At 38.5% G+C, this 19,338-nt stretch overlaps 1 protein-coding gene and 4 non-coding genes across 6 annotated transcripts; 3 read left to right on the top strand and 2 right to left on the bottom strand.

Moving 5' to 3' along the window:
- The first annotated feature begins 4,995 nt into the window (after positions 1-4,995).
- On the top strand, positions 4,996-5,067 carry trnaq-cug (transfer RNA glutamine (anticodon CUG)). The gene has a single exon. It is a non-coding gene; the product is annotated as a tRNA-Gln (tRNA).
- Positions 5,068-6,109: 1,042 nt separating this feature from the next.
- trnal-cag (transfer RNA leucine (anticodon CAG)) lies at positions 6,110-6,192 on the top strand. Its single transcript has one exon. It is a non-coding gene; the product is annotated as a tRNA-Leu (tRNA).
- A 1,536-nt stretch (positions 6,193-7,728) lies between these two features.
- Positions 7,729-7,800, bottom strand: trnaq-uug (transfer RNA glutamine (anticodon UUG)). Its single transcript has one exon. It is a non-coding gene; the product is annotated as a tRNA-Gln (tRNA).
- A 488-nt stretch (positions 7,801-8,288) lies between these two features.
- Positions 8,289-8,581, top strand: LOC146677595 (signal recognition particle RNA). The gene has a single exon (XR_014907879.1).
- Positions 8,582-11,919: 3,338 nt separating this feature from the next.
- LOC146677596 (uncharacterized) lies at positions 11,920-17,409 on the bottom strand. 2 transcript variants are annotated; one of them, XM_085424210.1, is made up of 4 exons: positions 17,214-17,409; positions 14,785-15,030; positions 12,960-13,070; positions 11,920-12,686 (listed from the first exon to the last, which is right to left on the bottom strand). In XM_085424210.1, the coding sequence occupies exons 1-4, from the start codon at positions 17,260-17,262 to the stop codon at positions 12,571-12,573; spliced, it is 522 nt and encodes a 173-aa protein (XP_085280336.1). In that variant the 5' UTR covers positions 17,263-17,409; the 3' UTR covers positions 11,920-12,570. The 2 variants fall into 2 exon arrangements, with proteins under 2 accessions (XP_085280336.1, XP_085280333.1); XM_085424207.1 differs by having other exon boundaries at positions 14,710-15,030.
- Positions 17,410-19,338: the final 1,929 nt, after the last annotated feature.

Genomic DNA, 19,338 nt, shown 5'->3' on the forward strand with positions numbered 1-19,338 from the left:
AACACACTTTCAAAAGTGTGTCAGGCACACATACTTTCTTCACATGTACTTTTGAGAAAGAACATGCAACATCTGAAGTGACACGTTAAGTCACAAACAGTTGTTCCTGTGGGGAGAGCTTTATTGCTTAAGAGTCTTTACAGGGTGTCCAAGAGAGACATCATTTTATGTTTGTAAGTTTGCAGAGTTTGCTTTCTGAAAGGAAGGAAACAAATTGGCGTAGAAAGAATAAAATATAAACAACCTATGAAAAAGCAGCTTACTAAAAGGATGCAAATCATGAGCACAATATGAAACGGTGAGGCAATGCTGACCAACAAACAAAGAAGCCTTTTGTCTACCAAAGGAGGCTGAATTCAATATGAGAATCTCAGCTACACAACTAAATAATAAACAACAATAATCAATAAATAAATGAACATGACGTGATTATGCGATGGAAGCAAACATTACAGATCTTCACTTTTCTAATTAGCCTCAGACTAATTAGCAGGCCTTTAGCATGAGGAGTGATGATGAACATGAATATAAGAAGAATCAGGTAAACTATTGTTTAATCAAGGTAAAGATGAATGTAAATAGTTTACTTACAGTTAAATAGATGCACAGAGCAGCACAGGCTAAGGTAGTATGTAAGCACTGAGCTACAAGTGAGAAAAGCTCATCAGCCAAAAAAAAAGACCCATGCATTGGTACTTCCTGCTTTACAGAGCAGAGATGGAACTGTGTTTGGTGCAGGGCTTTTATAGTCAGTGAGTCTACTTTGACTTTTATTTTGTATACATCTTCTTATTCTGCCCTAAAAATAGAAGTGACAACTACATCCATGCGCACACGTCCATCAGAATGTACATGTTGGCATTAGTTGGGCATCTCATAAGTTTTTACTCTGCCACAGTGCAATGCCACAAAATAACCAGTTCAACATATATTCAGCATAAAATGTAAATATACAATTTGCAGGAGTTAACCAAGAGCTATTCTATTCTGTTCTGTTGTATTCTATTTTCCAAATAAAGTTCATGAGCCATACCATGAAGATATGAGAAAGAGTTGTTGAAGCTAGGTTAAGAGGAGAGGTGACAATCAGTGAACAGCATTATGACTTCATGCAAAGAAAGAGCACTATAGATGTTTGCTTTGAGAGTGTTGAAGAGGTATAAAGAAGGTCAGAAGGAGTTCCACTGTTTATTTGAATATCTAGAGAAAGCATATGATAGGGTGCTAAGAAAAGAACTGCGGTATTGCAGGAGGAAGTCAAAAGTGGCATACAAATATGTGATTATGAGAGGGTGATGCGATGGATAAAGAAAGCAAGTGCATGGTAAGGTGTGCAGGTGATGAGATAGATGGGTTCAAGGCAGGGGTGGGATTGCATCAGGGATCAGATGGGAGCCACCTATTTGTGAAGGTGATAAACGGGTTGATAGATGAGGTCAGGCAGGAGTCTCTGTGGATTTATGTTGTTCGCAGATGACATTTTGATCTGTTTAGAGAGTAGGGAACGGTCAGCCTGGAAAAGTGGAGGTTTTCTCTAAAGAGAAGAGGAATGAAAAGTCAGTAGAAGCAAGACAGACTAAACGTGTGTAAATGGGTAACAGTGACACTGCAACAAGTACAGGTAATGAAGGTGAAGTAGTTTAAATGTCTCAGGTCAATCATCCAAAGCAAACAGGCAAAGCATGCAGGCCAAGTGGAGTGGGTGGACATGACTGTGTGGGGTTATTTGTAAATAGCAGCAAAAAGGAAGGTTTATAAGGTTGTAGTGAGACCTACTATGATGTATGATTTGGAGACTGGCAATAACAAAAATAAAAGACGCAGAGTTGGAGGTGACAGAGTTTAATATGTTAAGATTTCCATTGGCAGTCACCAGAATGGACAGGATTAGAAATGAGTCTCTCATTTGGACACCTTAGACTGTCCAGTTTGGAGACAAAGTTAAAGAGGCTGAGATAGTTTGGACATGTCCAGAATAGGGATAGTGGATACAATGGACAAAGATAAGGAGCTTTGGCAGCTCCTTATCTCTGCTTGGCGCAGGAGAAAAAGAGGAAGACCTCAGAGTAGGTTCATGTTTGTAGAGGAGGACGATATACACAGGGATCGTGTGACAGATGTTACAGGGATGGGGTGAGATGGAGGAAGATGATCTTTTGTGACTAAAGAGAGCAGCCAAAAGGAGAAAATAATACTAAATAGTCATATGATAGCTAAGTGTAAATAGTAAACATCTACCACAGTGATTCCCAAAGAGTGGTGTGGGGGGGGGCCTGGTGGGCCACAAAGGTAAAGCAGGTGGGCCTCAGTAGTAACAGAAATTCTCTTTGAACTCCACTCAGAAAGATCTCAGCCTGATGGTGGAATTAAACACAGGACCTTCTTGTTGTGAGGCAACAGTGATAACCACCATGTTGCCCATAAACAAATATATGTATAATATATTATAATATAATAATATGTATTTATTTATATAAAAAGGTGAGCTAAAACTGGTGACAGAAGGTGATCATTTGGGGATATTGTTCCCCTGACCTAAATGTACTGCTCTGTAGTAGTGAAGTTTGAGTAGTGAAAATGTCTATGGTAATGTTTTTTATTAATGTCTGAGTTTGATAAGATAAGAACTAAAATATAAACAACTAAAATAATTTTTAAGATACAGACCTAACTCGGGCCTAGCTGACAACCTGTGTAGAATTGGCCTTGAAAGATGTGAGAGTGTGTGTGTGTGTGTGTGTGTGTAAAGACCTGGTAAAATCTGTGAGTCTTCAGTGTTAAAGGAAAAATGTAACTTTTGATGCCTAAAGTGGGGGTATGGGTGCTTGACTTTATCCTTTTAGAGGGAACCATCATTTTAAAGTAGTGTACGTTTTTTTTTTTCTGATCAATCACCTCTTCAAGGTGAATTTAACATTTACAACGAAGAGGGTGAAAATAATGTAAGATGGCAGTGCCACTGCTGGCACTGACATCTCATGTGAGGCCCACTTTAGTGTTTAAGTAGTACACTAAAGTGTTATAAGTTATAACCACAGATTTGAATGACTGTCTTGTAAAAAGGTTTATCAGGAGTTAACTGTCCACTGAGGAATTATCTTTTTTAAAGACACAAATATAACAATATATGATTATTATCTAACAGTATCGAGAAAATTCCAGTCAGCTCACTCAAATATTGTATTTAAAACAAGAACTATCATAAGGTGAGGTTTTTGATCATTTCAATCAATTTTTCCCTCTTATGAGCTAGTCTTTCTTTTCTTTTGTTCTCTTATGTATTTCTGTTTTTTGCTTTTAATTTTCTTTCCTTTTTCAAATTTGAAGTGATTTGTAGTCATTTAGTAACTATAATCTGTCTTATTTTATCCCACATTTTCTTTTTCTGGTTTCCATCTGGTATGGTGCTGTCACAGTGCAACAATCTGGTAGTCATACCTTTTTTATTCAGTAGTGCTTCCATGGTGTAATGGTTAGCACTGTGGACCTAGAATCCAGTGATCTGAATTCAAAAATTGGTGAGACCTGCTTTTTGGAGATGAAACCATTCTGCATGTCTTCTCTGGCACACCAGAACTGTGCTACAATTGTGTTTTCAGTGAGAGGTGTATAAAATCAAGCAGCTAAACATGACGTCTGCCTTTACAAATACTTGTCAATCACTATGTGGTGCTAAAGAGCGGTCTGAAATTCAGTTGTACACCACACAAAGTTGCACGGTGGGGTGTCTGAGTGCTGAGTTGTGCTTGTGCGTAATAGTCACAAACACTCTCCTGACTCACTGACTCCACATTTCTAAACCTCCTCTGACTTTAACATCAGCATGAAAACTGGGAACTGCGAGCTCCCTCTTTGGATGTCATCACATTGACATTTTTCATTTTTTATCATGAATCCCATCTCATTGTTGAAACTCACTTTTGGCTGGGCCTTGACCTCTTCTGTGCTCTTCTGTGTTGTGCCATCCGCTTCGGCAGAGGTTGTAGATAGGTAGGCAAATCGACCCATATCATATTATTGTGAAGATGAGCGTACTCCCTAAAATCCTCTTCTTATTTCAGAATATCCCTCTACCAGTACCTGTAGGTCTTTTTCTTAACTTAAAGAAAATTATTACCAATTTTATTTGGCAAAATCATCGCCATCGGCTTCGGTTAATTCTATTATATCTGCCATTTGACAGGGGTGGGCTTAAGGGTCCTAACTTTCAGTTGGACTATGTTGAATACACGCAGTTCTTTGAATCTTTGGGCTGAAGGAAGGACAATACTCGGTGTATAAATGCTCAATCAACAATCATTTATTTCCATACAATTCAACAGTTAGAGCATTACAACGTCCGGACGGGAGAGATGCTACCAGAGGGTCAGGCACATGTCTCAAAATGGTGACGGGTTGCTCAGCTTTTTATAGTCTCTAGTGGCCCCCAGCTAGTCGTAAAAGCCAAAACATCACATTTTTTCTCTGTTACAGCGCCTAAGTTATGACCTCGGCAGTTGTTTCTCTGCTTTCTGTAAGGTGGGGGTGTGGAATGTGGTCTGTCTATCTCCCCTGTCTTTAGACACAGAGTCTCCTGCTTACAACCTTCTCTTCATGATTCAACACTTAAGCATGTCAAGAAAACAGTGTAACACATTCCCAGCAGATCAAGGATACAGAGTGATGCACATTTATCTAATGAACTAATATGTGAATATGTTCTGTTAACTCAAAAGTATAATGAGAACTAAACTACATACAGCTCACACACTCTATATTAAAGGGTATAATGTGATCTACAGCAGTATTCTAATTCAACTACTTTGATTACATATATAAGGTAACATATAATAACAGAATAATATCACAACTATTGGGCTGCACAATTGCGCATGATGATATACTATTTCTCATCTGATCCACCTCCGACATGGGTTTACATGGAACCGTTCTTACTTAATTCAGAATACTTTTTGACAGGTTGCCACGACCTGACAGTATAGCCACTACAACAGGGGTTCCATGGTGTAATGGTTAGCACTCTGGACTCTGAATCCAGCGATCCGAGTTCAAATCTCGGTGGGACCTGATATTTGCGAGGTGAAACCATACTACATATCTTCTCTGGCACTTTGAATTTCTGTATGAATTGTGTTTTCAGTGAACGCTGTATAAAATCAAGCAGCTAACCATGCCTTTACAAAACACTTGTCAATCACTAAAGAGTAGTACTAAAGAGCTGTGTGAAATTCAGTTGCACACCACACAAAGTTACAGAGTAAAAGTCACAAACACGCTGCTGACTCAACAACTGTACAGCACTAAACCTCCTCTGTCTTTAACATCAAAAAACAAACAAGCATGAACATCGTGGTATTGGTTTCCATGGCTGAACAGCAGCTATGTGTTTTGTGAAGTATAATATTTATGTCTTCCAAAGTAAAGTTTTAAGCCCCACTTGTTTTAAATCTGTAGCATGTGTAACAGCAGCATGAGATGAAAATTTGATGATAACACGTGCATGTTTATGGTCGCCAAACAATTATGTATGTAAACAACACTTATCTGACTAAACCACGTTGAGCTAATACAGATTTTATTCTTATTTTATTGGTGAGGAGAGAGGATGGAACCAAAAATGCATTTATCCCCGTGTTCTGTGTTGATGAAAATCACCCAACAGGAAAGCAGCTGGGCATTCATTTGAAACCAGTTGGGCTGCGGTTCCCCCTCTAGCGTCTCAGCTTGAACTTTCAACTGTGAACCTCTTAGATCCAACCTTCCCAACTGCTCATCTCGCAAAAGACAAAATGAAAGAACCCAGAATGTCTTTTTTTTACCTAATTTTTATACCTGCTCACGCTTTTTCACGCTTCCCTCACAGGACGTCACATTTCACACTTTGGCCGTCCAATCAAGTTGTTGACATCTAATCATTCCTGTCCACCCACACCTGATCTTTCTATTTCGATCTGACTTACAACATTTAACACAAACTTTAAAATCAATATATTTTCTTTGTAATTATTTTTTATTTGTTTTTGTTTATTACATGCACTTAACATACAAGTATGTCAAATGGAAATCAGCAACTGCGCGGGATTATTCAACTAGTAGTAAGTTTCAATATGTCAGGATGGCCGAGCGGTCTAAGGCGCTGCGTTCAGGTCGCAGTCTCCCCTGGAGGCGTGGGTTCGAATCCCACTTCTGACAATTGAATTTTTGCACTTCTTTCTTACTGGTACTCATGGGTCTTTGATCAATGGTCATGAGAATTTGCATAATCATGATGAAGGAACTGACCTCCGAGCCCACTGTTCCTTCAGGGGGCTGCTTTCAGTCATTATGCAAATATACTGTTTATAAGATTGGGGAAACCTGCAGTCAGCTGAGACTGAAGAAGTCACTTGGATGAGTGACGAGACGTTTCTCCCACTGAAAACGCTACATCCAGATGAACAGAATCAACCTTTGGAGACTTCTTACTGTTGTGACAAAATACACTTGAAACTGGCAACTATGAGAGTTGTGCACTGTTCATCCCTGACAGCAGTGGATTTTGTAATCATGCACAGTGTAACAACATTCTAGATAATTGTAATAAAATTCACTAGAGAGTGGATTTGTTCACACTGACACTGATGTGCTAAAAACCTGATTTTGTGAAGTCAAAACTTTCAGCAAGTTGAAACAATCTTTATCTTTTACTCCAACTATCCCAAAATAAGGACTGGTCCTTCCCATGTGATGGTATTAAAATATGAAAGGCTGTCATCATTTCAGATGTTTACTGTGTAAATGTTTGTTTGTTTTTTTTTGTTTTTTTACCTTGCCTTGCTTGGTATCATTCTTTTCAGCACAACCTCACGTGTCTGAATTTACAGTTATTTTTTCATTGACATACTGTATTAACACAACTGATCTGAAATCACACAAGAACATAAAATCCTAGTAGTAGTAATATTTTCTTCTTACTGTAAAAACCACAGACATGTTTAGTAAATTATCTTCATAACTTGAAATGCAAATAGAAATTGTGCATTTTTAAAACGTATGCAAAGATTTTGTCCATAAGTTTACAAATTTTGTGAACAACAAAGTTTTATACGACTATTAATCTTAAAATGCAGCCAATGCATCTGGCGTTCTTTTTCTTGTACAGCCATTTAAAAATACTACGACAATAATGCTGATATGATTTGTCGTGGTTCCACGGTGCAATGGTTAGCACTCTGAATCCAGCGAATCCAGTGGGATTTGCTTTTGGGATATGAAACCATAGTGCATGTCTTCTCTAGCACATTGTGCTTTCAGTCAGAGGTGTATAAAATCAAGCAGCTAATCATGACGTCTGCCTTTACAAAACACTTGTCAATCACTAAAGAGGTCCTTCACTTGTCAGTCACTATGTGGTACTAAAGAGCTGTCTGAAATTCAGTTACAACCCACACAAAGTTACAGATTGGAGTATCCGAGTGCTGAGGTGCGCTTGTGCACAAAAGTCACAAACACTCTGCTGACTCTCTAACTGCACAGCTCCAAACCTCTTCCGACCTCAAAGTCAGCACAGAAAGTGGGCGCCACGAGCTTCGTAGTATGTGTTTACATGGCTGAATAGCTGCTATATTCAAACAAACGCCTCCAGAGAAGACTGCGACCTGAATGCAGTGCCTTAGACCGCTTGGCGACCAAAAACCTGCACAAGTTATCATTACGTGACATGCAGTATGGTTTCACCTCCCAATAAGCAGGTCCCACCGAGACTTGAACTCGGATTGCTGGATTCAAAGTCCAGAGTGCTAACCATTACACCATGGAACCGATGCGAAAGTGTGTGAACTGTCAGGTCATGGCAACCTGCCTAAAAGTATTCAGCCAAATGATCAATATGGATGACATTGTAGATTATTCGCACTACGTTTCCATGGCTGAACAGCTGCTATATGTGTTATGAGAGGGATAATGTTTGTTTCTTCCAAAGTATCTAACAGTGGTAACCTCCACCAAACTGACACTGCAATGTCAGAATGGCTGAGCAGTCTAAGGTGCTGCGTTCAGGTTGCAGTCTCCCCTGGAGGCGTGGGTTTGAATCCCACTTCTGACATTGAAGCGTTACTCTTCTTGATATTGTGACAAAATCCTCTAGGGTTAACCACGAGCTTTCTAAAAACTTGCATATAACAACTGTGCACCATTCATTCCTCATCTTTGCTGCCCATCATTACGACTTTGCTAATGATGGGCAGCAGGTTAGTGTCATGATGTCACCTCAGACATGGTTAAAAGCCCTGTTAACCTAAGTGCTTCTCGCTGGGTGCGGTGGCGTGTGCCTGTAATCCAAGCTACCGGGAGGCTGAGGTTGGAGGATCATTTGAGCTCAGGAGCTCTGAGCTGCAGCAGGCTATGTCGATCGGGTGTCTGCACTAAGTTTGGCATCGATATGGTGATCCCGGGGGAGCCCGGGACCACCAGGTCACCTAAGGAGGGGTGCCCAGGTCGGAGACGGAGCAGGTCAAAGCCCCTGTGTCGCTCAGTAGTGGGATCGCACCTGTGAATAGATGCTGTAGCACAGCCTGAGCAATACAGCGAGACCCAATCTTTATACACATCCTTATACATGTCTCTACTTCACACAGCAGCCTCATCAGCACGTCTTGGTCTTTTTAATTCAAGTCCAAAACACTCACAAATCTGCTGCTCTGCTTGTCCTGCACCACCTCCTCCTGCAGGACAGCTGCAACTACATCCTCCACTCTAAACACGCCACCGCCCAGCAGGTGGAGACAAACTTATACGTGTTGGTATAAATGAGCTTATGAGTAAGGTGAAACTTAAGTCACATGGTTTCTGGGAAATCATGTGGTGTAGCCATTCTACTTTGACTTTTGTTTTTTTTATTACTCATTTGAAACTCATGTACACTCCTTATACATCTTATATGACATCTCAGTTATTGGGAGGAGTTTGGGAGGAGCAGAGCAAAAAAACTTTTTTGTTGCAAAGTCCGTGTGTTTGTAGTGATGTGGAAGGAGTGTTCTCACACCGGCCTGATTGAAGTGCCCAAGAGAAGCATTGATTAAACAGTACAGCGTGGATACGGCTTTACTCCAGTCTTAACCCTAAAGATAGAAACTGAGTTTTCAATTCCAGAAAAATAAGCAACTTTCACTCTAAAGCCTTTACTGTTTGTGTTGCAGCTAAAACCACTTTAAGAATAATACTGGAACAAATTTAGGTTACACTGGATTTTGGACTGCAGACAATCTATATGTGATAGCATTTCATGTTGAAATAAGTTCGGGCTTTGAAATACTGCTATTAAATAGATTAAATGGTGCTATAAGCAATATTTTTTAAATGTAAACAGAATACGGATAAAAATTTTGGTTCATAATTTTTATCGACACATCTTTACCACCAAACTCATTATAACTGGGTCAGCTGGGAGGAGTTTGTGAGGGGCAGACCTTTCATCAAATACTGATATCTGATCAGTATTTAATGATCTCTATATAAAGAACAGTGTCTTGTAGGATTCATAAGAAGGCAAGTGGAACTACAAAAAACAGAGGTGAGTTAATTATTATTTGGTAACATTTCTGTTGTGCGTGCGTGCGTGCGTGCGTGCGTGTGTGCGTGTGTGTACCTGTGTTTTGCCATCCCTAGTTTCTCTTCCAAAACTGTAAGAAGATGCATCAGAGCCAGCAAACCTGCAGCAAAGATAATTAATCACCTACATCATGTGATCTTCAGTCAGTTCTTCTTCCTGACATCATCACCTTGTGTCTGTTTAAGGTGCTGGAAAATAACCTTACTGTTCTTTGTCATAACATCCCTCTCTGAGCCGATCTGATACTCACCTCCTCTCACCCTCACCGCCACCACTGTGTGACCGGAGCTCCCGCTCTGATGCCTGCAGGCGTTCCGCTGCAAAAGATGAGGTGTAATGATTTTAAACTGTCATGTGTGCTCCAGACAGACAGCGACATGTTGCTTTTACCCACTGGATTCTGGATTCGGGCAGAAGGCAGAAGCTGGGATCGGGGAGACAGTGGGAGAGACTCTGGCTGAAACACTTCGCTTCTGTTGCTTGATTATTTCCAGCAGTTGACCTTGGGCTGCAGCGCTCTGCCTGTTCAGCTCCAGGAGGCATTGCTCCACTCTGTTTGCACTGAAAGTGTTGAGTGATGTTGCCTAAGCAAAAAAAAAAAAAAAACCCAGCAAAAAACAAGACACACACTGCATGTGAATCATTACTATATCTGAATGAGGAGAACACCTAAAGGCTCAGCGCAGTTCATTCCTCGACACACCTGTCGCATCACGCTATGAAGGGAGGATAAGAGCAGCCACTACTCCACTTCTAAAAGGTGAGCTGCTCTCAGAGAGCTTCAAACAACCCCTTAAATCTTACCTGTTGAGTCAGCTGTTGTTCTTCAGGAGTCCACACATGCTGGCTCTGCCTCTCTTTACAGCTGGACCCAGACATCCTGCTCTCTGCAGCGCTCTGAGGTGTTACTCTCTGCAGCTCAACCCTCTTCTCTCATTGCCACTGTCGAGCGATTCTCTGACCCCTGACCCGAGGCCCTTTGCCTGGCTGAGTTGAGCCCTGATAAGATCGGTCTCTCTGCTCAGCTGAGCAATCTCAGCTAGATTTAAAGACTCTCAGATTTAAAAACTCTTGTTAATGCTTCCATCAAGTTTAACAGTCTGCAGTTTATGAACTAACCTCAGCTGACACTAGCTAACAATGTTAGCTTGGTGGCGAGTAACCTTCAGTAATAGTAATAAACCACACAGCAATAGTACATTCATGTTGTTGTAAAAGGATGACAATATATCATATCACCAGTCTCCCTCTGTTCTTTGTCGTGTTCTCCATTTTTCCTATGTGGTGTTGTGTTAGTGCTACGTTCTCCAGTCACATCAAGTCGTTAGTTGTCAAATTCAAGATCCTTGGGTTTAGTTTAGCTTTTGTTTGTTTCTTTCAGCCTTGATGTTGTTTTAGTTCATTTTTTCCAGCAATAAAGCTGCCATCTTTAGTTAAGTGTTCAGTCTCCGACCCCTGTCTTCCACACAGCTTACCATAAAAATTATAGAGATTACTCACTGAAACTTTAATAATTATTTATTATTATTTTATCATAACAAAAAAGGCAATTCAACTGACATTTTAGAAGTGTAATTATTTCTAAAAGAGTAAATCATTAACGGTGATAAAACATGTAAGTGAAACAGACTCTAAAGAGATAAGAAACAAAGTAATTACATCATTTAGTCATGTCAAAGTATCAGTTAGTCAGAGAAAAGGAGACAGATGGGCTGATAATCAGGTGATCAGTGAGAGCAAAGCCAGGAAGAAAAGCTAAAAAACCTCATCAAGAAAAACTGAACATGAACTGAACTGAACTCTTTAAGCCTGAATCAAAAAAACAAACTGATGATGTTGAAGTCTCAGAAACTCTTAAAAAAACTGAACATGATGCAGTTTGTCTTTAAACGGTTAAACAAGAGCGTAACTAGAGGAAGCAGACAAGAAAACAGCATGAGAGATGTCGACAGAAATGAGGAAACACTGAAAGAAAAGGACAGAGATAAGACAGAAGGAGGAACACACTGGAAAGGGGAACTAACTAAATTTAAAGTCATCAGAGCCAAGAACCGATGGCACAAACGAAAAGGCTAGGAAAAAAAAACATATACAGATAAAGGAATAAACTATTATGTGAACAGAAAACTAAATAGTAAAAATAACGGAAACCTAATCCAAAGATAACCTAAAATCCAAACTTCAATACCGAGACCCAGGGACCATGGCAATTTCTGTAAATCACCAAATGCACAAAAATCAATGTTACAAATATGTTGTGACTGTGTAACTATAGAGAAGCAAAATATATAAAAAAAACCCAGTCAATTAAAATAAAACAAAAAACATCTTTAGCATAATAGAAGCATTATTCACAATACTATATTTTTGATTTAGCATAAAGAGATTTTTACACCATAACACTAACGAACACATATGTAGATCCCAGACTGATGACAAAACATTATCAATATGGTATTATTGTCACTATAACAAGTAATTGGCCGTGCTCATATCTGTATTATTGTAGGGTTTTTTGATATTTTATGATTTAGTTCTATATAAATAAATCTGAATTGTCTTTAATAAAAAGGTGGTGTGTCTTTGTTTACAGAGTAAAAAGTATTAATCATTGATGAAACCAAGTAACACGAAACAAAAGGTTTTCTCATATTCTGTAACTGTAACATCTGGATGTGTTGTCATGCTCAAAGCTGTTGCTCCACTTTAATTCATACAAAACTTCAGTGTTCTTACTTGAATTATTTCCATTTAAATGATGAATTTATGCTCTGTTATAATACAAAAGTAAAGATGAAGCAAAGAAAATCGCTTTGTGATAGAAAAGATGTTTAGGGATTTAGCATCACTTCCTCCCTCTGTGGGCATTTAGTGGTGCAGTCTGTATAAATGCACAGACCATCTAAATCACCTGATTTTAAGGATTTTGCGACACAAACAATCTTTCTGTACAATCATCACGTTGGTTCAGTCTGATAAGATCACTGTGAAAGCTTCACTTGGCCATACTCCACTTCCTCTTCTCTTCCCTTCACTTGCTTCTCCTGCTGCTGCCTGATCCTAACATCAGCGTACATTACTTCCTGGTCATCTTCCTCTGCATAGAAGCAAGATAAAATTAACATCAGTGATTCATTAGGGTAATAGTTTTTGTGAAACATGCTGTTCTGACCTGTTTTGATCATGTTTTTACTGCAGTAGAGCTGACTGGTTAGCAATACCAACATATTTCAATGAAATTATAACATTATGAAGAAATCATTAGCAAGAAAGCAAAAAAGTGTCTTCAAAAAAGAAGCATAATGTGATTCTGTATATCTACAAGAAGAGCAAAAGGCTGAGTGAGGTGATTGAAAAGCAAGTTTTGTACCTTTTTTTGTTTTGTTTTTTCTCCTCTCAAAACAGATGACAGCTACACCCACAACTAAGAAAATCACCAGTGCTGAGAGAACACCACAGATCACTGGCAAAATACCTCCTTCTAAAAATAAAAGGACACAGGAGCCAAGAGAAACACAAACAGATGACTTTTGACGCTAAAACACAATCTTGGACATACTTTATAGCCTCTAATGAAGAACAGCAAAAGCACAAACTACATTTATCATAGATAAGATAGAGAAGACAGAGAGATTATTTATTTATTGAATAAGTGACCAGTTTTTGTAATATATTTCTAGCACTATTGCCGTGAAATTCTCACCAGATGTCAGTGACAAGCCCGTCCAATCCACACACGCAAAGAAATCAAACCACAGATTTCCATAAATTAGGATATGTTTAATAAAGAGAAATGACACAGAGAAAACACACTTACCGAATTTACTACTTTGTACAAAAGCCTTTGTTGGTGCGTCCTGTATGGAGAAACCAGTTGCATGCTTGCTCATGAGTGATTTTGCCAATTCTTCCACACAAGAATCTCCCTATTCTATGATCTCTGAGCTTTATTTCTTTCCATAGATTTTCAAAGTGATTCAGGTCAAGTGATTGGCTGGGCCACTCTAGATTTTCCGTGGCTTTGTGTTTGAGATCATTCTCTTGCTGAAACGTCCACCCTCGTTTCATCGTCATCATCCTGGTAGATGGCAGCAGATTTTGTCAAAAATGTCTTGGTGCATTTTCCAGCATGCCAGTCCCGTATGCTGAACAACAGCTCCACACCATGATGTTCTCACCTCCAAACTTCACTGTTGATATGGTGTTTTGGGGGTGATATGCAGTGCCTTTTGATCTTCAAACATGGCATATATTATGGTATCCAAAGAGTTCATTTTTGGTTTCATCTGACCAGACATATTTTCCCAGTATTTCACAGGCTTGTCTAAATTTTGTTTAGTAAACTTAAACACGCTTCTTCAGCAATGCAATCTTGCATGGTGAGTGCACATACAGGCCATGGTGGTTGAGTGCATTACTTATCATTTTAAACAATTGTACCTGCTGATTCCAAGTCTTTCTGTAGCTCTCCTCAACTGGTCCTATGAGAAGGGCCAGCTATCAGAACTCAAAGGATTATTCTTTTCACTCCTCTGTCTGAAATCTTCCGGGTGAACTTATTTTCTTTCCACTTCAGGATTATGGCTTCAACAGAGATCAGTAAACTTCAGTAGTTTACATTTTTGTCTGTAACCAATGCTATCAGTATGTTTTATTTTAAAAAATAAGGTTGTGAAGGTCTTGCTCATTTGTTTTACCCATTATGAGAGATTTCTTGTGTGACACCTTGGTAACAAGACACCTTTTTATTGGTTAGCAGTTGGAACTGAACCACCTAAAATTAATTTGCACTAAGTGACAGGACTGCTTTATTATTGCTGACAGATCTCAGCTGGTGTCATGATTTTCAATGCTTTTTTGCACCTTTTTCCCTTTGTCATTTCTCAATATTACACATAACATAATTAATGGACATCTGTGGTTTGTTTTTTTTTACGTGTGTGGATTGGACAGGTTGTTACTGACATCCGGTGAGAATTTTATGTCAATACCACTTTTAAAATTACATTTACTTAGAAAATTGGTGTTGTGTTCAAAACTTCTTTTTACACACTGTAAATATGCATATGGATTAGTAGAACAATGTTAAATTTCGATCTAGTAATACAGGGAAAAATTACCTTGAATAAAAATTTGTAAAGTCCGCTCAGCGGATATTTTTCCATCTGAATTAAAGGTTGAAAAGTTATATTTACCGCTGTCTGTACTGCTCAGGTTATTTATCCTAAGTGTTCCATTACTGGGATAAAACAGAAATCTTTCATCTGTCGTATTATATCTAGAACTGTTGCTTCTCCTGAATTTTATTACTGATGTATTTTTTAATAGTTGGAATCTGAATATTTCTGAGGTGCTGTCCATCAGTTTGATGTCCAAAGTTCCTCCCAAAGTTCCATAACAATGAGCTCCATCTGGTCTGCCATCACAGTAACTTTCCACACCTGTAAATAATAATAATAATGAATTAAAGAAAAGATATCACTCATTTCTGTGTTTAGTCGCCACCAGAACATTTATGGCAGCATTTCCAAATGTTTATCTGAAACAGAAATAGTGCGACCTATCTCAGGTCACACAAAGTGAATGAGCACAGTTAGTCAACTGTGCTTTTTTTTTTTATAATTATATAAATTCATAATTTATGTCCAAATAATAAAATAATTTGATGTTTCAGGTAACTGTTACTGCTGATGTTGCCCTATCATCATAACATCATGACCTATTGTGTTACTTAAGCTAGACCCATTTAAAATGTAAATAGTTCGGAGCCCCGCAGCGGACATGGGAGAAAAAAAAATTAAGACGGACTTTTGCAAGATCTCGCAAAACAAACTCGGGATCTCGCAAAAGTTTCATACATCTCCTAAAACGTCGGAGCACTTTTGCGAATATGTGATGTCTTGTAAACCGAGCCAATATCAACTTTTGCGAGATCTCGCAAAAGTTGAATTAGCTTTTCTACAAACAAAATAAATTTAAAAAAAATTATTATTCAAATATAAATTAATCAGCTCAACGGTCATAACTATATCTACTTTCAGCATCTGCAAGGATGTCAAGATCACCCACAATAATTATTTTATCTGAACTGAGCACTAAATCAGAAACTCTGAGTAAGGGCTATGTGGATGATAGATAATAACAAATAATTTATGTGTTGTGAGTTTAACAACTGATTTATGAGAGTTTTGACAATTAGGGTGGATGAGGCTAAGTATCAGGATTTCTAATGAATGAAAATTCTGTCTCTCTATGGTTGATTAATTAGCAAGAGTGGAAGATTGCTGCTATACAGACTGCAGCACACTGCATCAGTGTGCTCTAAAATCATTGGCCTGCCTGTCAAAAATCTGGCACAGGTTTTCAGCCAACAGGCCCTTAGACAGGCAGCCAAAATCATCAACGACCCCTCTCACATTCTTCACCCCACATTTCAATGGCTCCCCTCTGGGTGACGCCTCCGCTGGTTAGTTAGTAGAGTTGCCAACGGCTCCTTAAAAAATGGAACGGTAATATTACGCATTTCGTATTAAGCTGAGAAGAGACGCAGTTTGTCCCGTACTTCAGCTAGAATGAAAAAAAGACACAAAGCTGGAGTTATTCTGTGTGTTTACGCTGCACAGCTGCCTCTTCTTCTCTCATTCTCTAGGAAAGTTTTGCCAGGGGGCCAGGTGGGGCATTAACAGGGAAAGGGGGGCACAAAGAAATACTTTTCTTTCTTATTCTCATTTAAAATATCTAGCTCTTATTAAATAATTATCTGAATCTTGCAAACAAAAGTTTTATCTGACGTAAAATGTATAGAGCAGCATAGAAAGTATTTACTTGCTTTCAGGTTTCATTCAAATGTTAGTCTTTTCATTTGTTTCCCCACTTTTTTCCTTTTCAAAATCAAACACCAGTTTGTGAGAAGATTATCTTCTTTTTTTAATAGGCAGATAAAGTTTTGCATTGGCATTGGCTAATTTGCAAATTGTATGTTAAAAATGTTCGTATTTTAAAATTCAAAACTGTTTTTGCCCAAAACATATGTGCGCTATATGTCAGTAAAAATACTATGCAAATATTGCTGTACTTGAATGCTGAATAAACACCAACAAAGCACTGATTGTATCTCTTGTACTTTATCAATGCAGTATCTAAAACCTTTGCACCGTAGTGGTTAAAATCTCATTCTAATAAGAGTTAAAAGTGCGTTCGGTTATTAGGTTTATAGGGTTATTGAATTATGGTTAACAGTTGTTAAGATATTTTTTTAACATTATCTGCCAATTACATCTGCCACCCTTCTCCAAGTCTGTGCATCTACCTGCCCCCCCAACAAAAATTTTCTAGACACACCACTGCCTGGAAGACATGTGACTGTGGTTCTCGCTGTCTCGAACTTCACGTTTCTCAAAGCAGCATCGCCAATAATCAAAATAATATTTACCCCACGGGGTGTGTACAGGGAGGGGACAGGGGTGTTTAGACTACAACAATATCCAGCACTGTTGCAATATCAGACTTTTTTAACTGATTGTACAGGATCCCGTGGCTGATTTAAAACAACAACAACAACAACACTTTGACTACAAAACGAAGTATTAACGAAGGACTACATGAGAAAATTTGAACAGCTCACCATGACAGACTCCAAACATCATCAAAAACAATCCAACTACAGCTTCCATGTCTGCTCACTGTTGATCCACTCGGCAGCTTTCAAAATAATTAAAAACAGACGCGTGTGCGGCTCTGAACTGAAGCCAAGCGTCAGTGATAAGCCTCGGACAACGGGTTTTCAAAGAAAGCTAGTTTCAAGTCTTATTGAATTTCTGTTTATCCTTTCATCTGCTGAGAGGATAAAAGGAAGTGACAAGTTCTTGTTCCGCTTTTTAGTTTGACGAGAATAAAAATATATCGCGATTAACAGGGAGGAAGAGAACGAAACATTCGTCATTTATTTTGAAATAAGTCTCAAAACTGACAGATTACGTCAACGAGAAAGAGAAATGCCTACTAACAGATATGTGGATAACAAAATAAGCACAGGATCAATTGTGGCTTATATTTTTCATCTTTAAGCGCAAAGTAAAAAGTAAAAACATGTCAGTCAGCATGGTGAGCACTGAGTGAAGAATATGTTTGCAGGAATATAAATATATAATATAAGTACAGCTTGTAACATACTATTATTTACATATACATATGTAGCAAGAGTGTGCTACATAATATGTGGTAAAGAATAATGATACTGCTTCACACTTTATTGTTGACCAGTTACACTTTTATTGCCTTTTTTTAGACATTATTTTTATTGTTGTTATGATTTAGTTTATTAGTTTTATTGATGTAGTCCCCAAAAGATCAAAATATGCCATTTCAAAGGACGTGAAAAGGGAAAGACCATCTCTTCACCTACTCAACGACATATAAAAATCTTGCATGAAACAAAGATTTCACATTTTGAGTCATCAGTCCATAAAACTGCCTTCCAGTCTACAGTAGTCCATCAGATGTGTTTCATGGCCCAGGCAACCCTTTTAACTTATTCTGGAATCTTATAAATGGTTTTCTTGTTGCAACTCGACCTGTCAAACCTGCAACTCAAAACCTTCTCTTTACAGTCAAAACCGAAACTTGCTTACTATAATCACTATCAAGTTTTGAAGCTGTGGTCTTATTAAGTGTCTCACACAAGCTATTGACTTTCAGAAATGTATCTTCTGATTCTGTGTGGTTTGAGGTCTGCAGACCTCTTCCCCTCGGAGTGCCTCTTGATGGCAAAGGAAACTGCAGGCTGACATAATACTCACAAGGGAATGGTACCACAGCATGTTCCAACACTACTTTTACAAAAGGCTCTATCTGTAGGAGCAGGGCTGTAAGTAATCAAGAAAACTTTGGACGCATGTAGGAAATGGTAGCACAAACTTTCAAGGCTTAATCCATTTCCGTTGCTGCAGAACAGCTTTAAGTTGTTATACATAATGTGTAGCAAGAGTGTGGTACATAAATGCATGCCCTTGTGGTTAAAAAAAAAACAGAAAGTACTTCTTCAGACTTTAAATTTAGTTTTATTTATGTAGTCCCACAACGCAAGATATGTCTTCTCAGAGAACTTTAGCCAAGGCCCTTTTATATACAGTGGCTTGCAAAAGTATTCAGTCCCCTTGAACTTTCTCACATTTTGTCACATTACAGCCACAAACATGAATCAATTTTATTGGAATTCCACGTGAAAGACCAATACAAAGCATACCACATCATCTGTAAAAAACAGCGGAGGCATGTCATGGCTGCCAATGGAACTAGGACACTAGTGTTTATTGATGACACAGGACAGACGCAGCCGAATGTATTTTGAGGTGTTCAGAGACATACTGTCTGCTCAAATCCGGCTAAATGCCATCCAGTTGAAGTTCTGTTGCCCGACACTACACAACATAAAAACGTGACCCTTTTTAACTTGATTGTTAATGTTCGACTCAGATGTTATTTCAGTTCTTTAGCTCCTTTCCTCTAAAGTTTTTGCTCTCCCCTTTTCCATGGTCTTTTTTTTCCTTTGACTATTCCTGCTTTTAAGAACCAGAAATAAACATTTTTGTTACCTCTTTATTCACACCCTGAAATCACATTGTAAACTATATGGTTTATTATAAAATGCAACACAAACACACCAAAGGGTGTAAACAAATGTGTCCTTGTGCACTACATATGACAAAAGAAAAAAGAACAAGAAGAAGAAGAACCTAGTCCTCATTTGC

The sequence above is a fragment of the Rhamphochromis longiceps genome, linkage group LG2, assembly GCF_057381845.1.
Source record: "Rhamphochromis longiceps isolate RC_006_pf linkage group LG2, R_longiceps_female_GT1.1, whole genome shotgun sequence".
NCBI lineage: Eukaryota > Metazoa > Chordata > Actinopteri > Cichliformes > Cichlidae > Rhamphochromis > Rhamphochromis longiceps.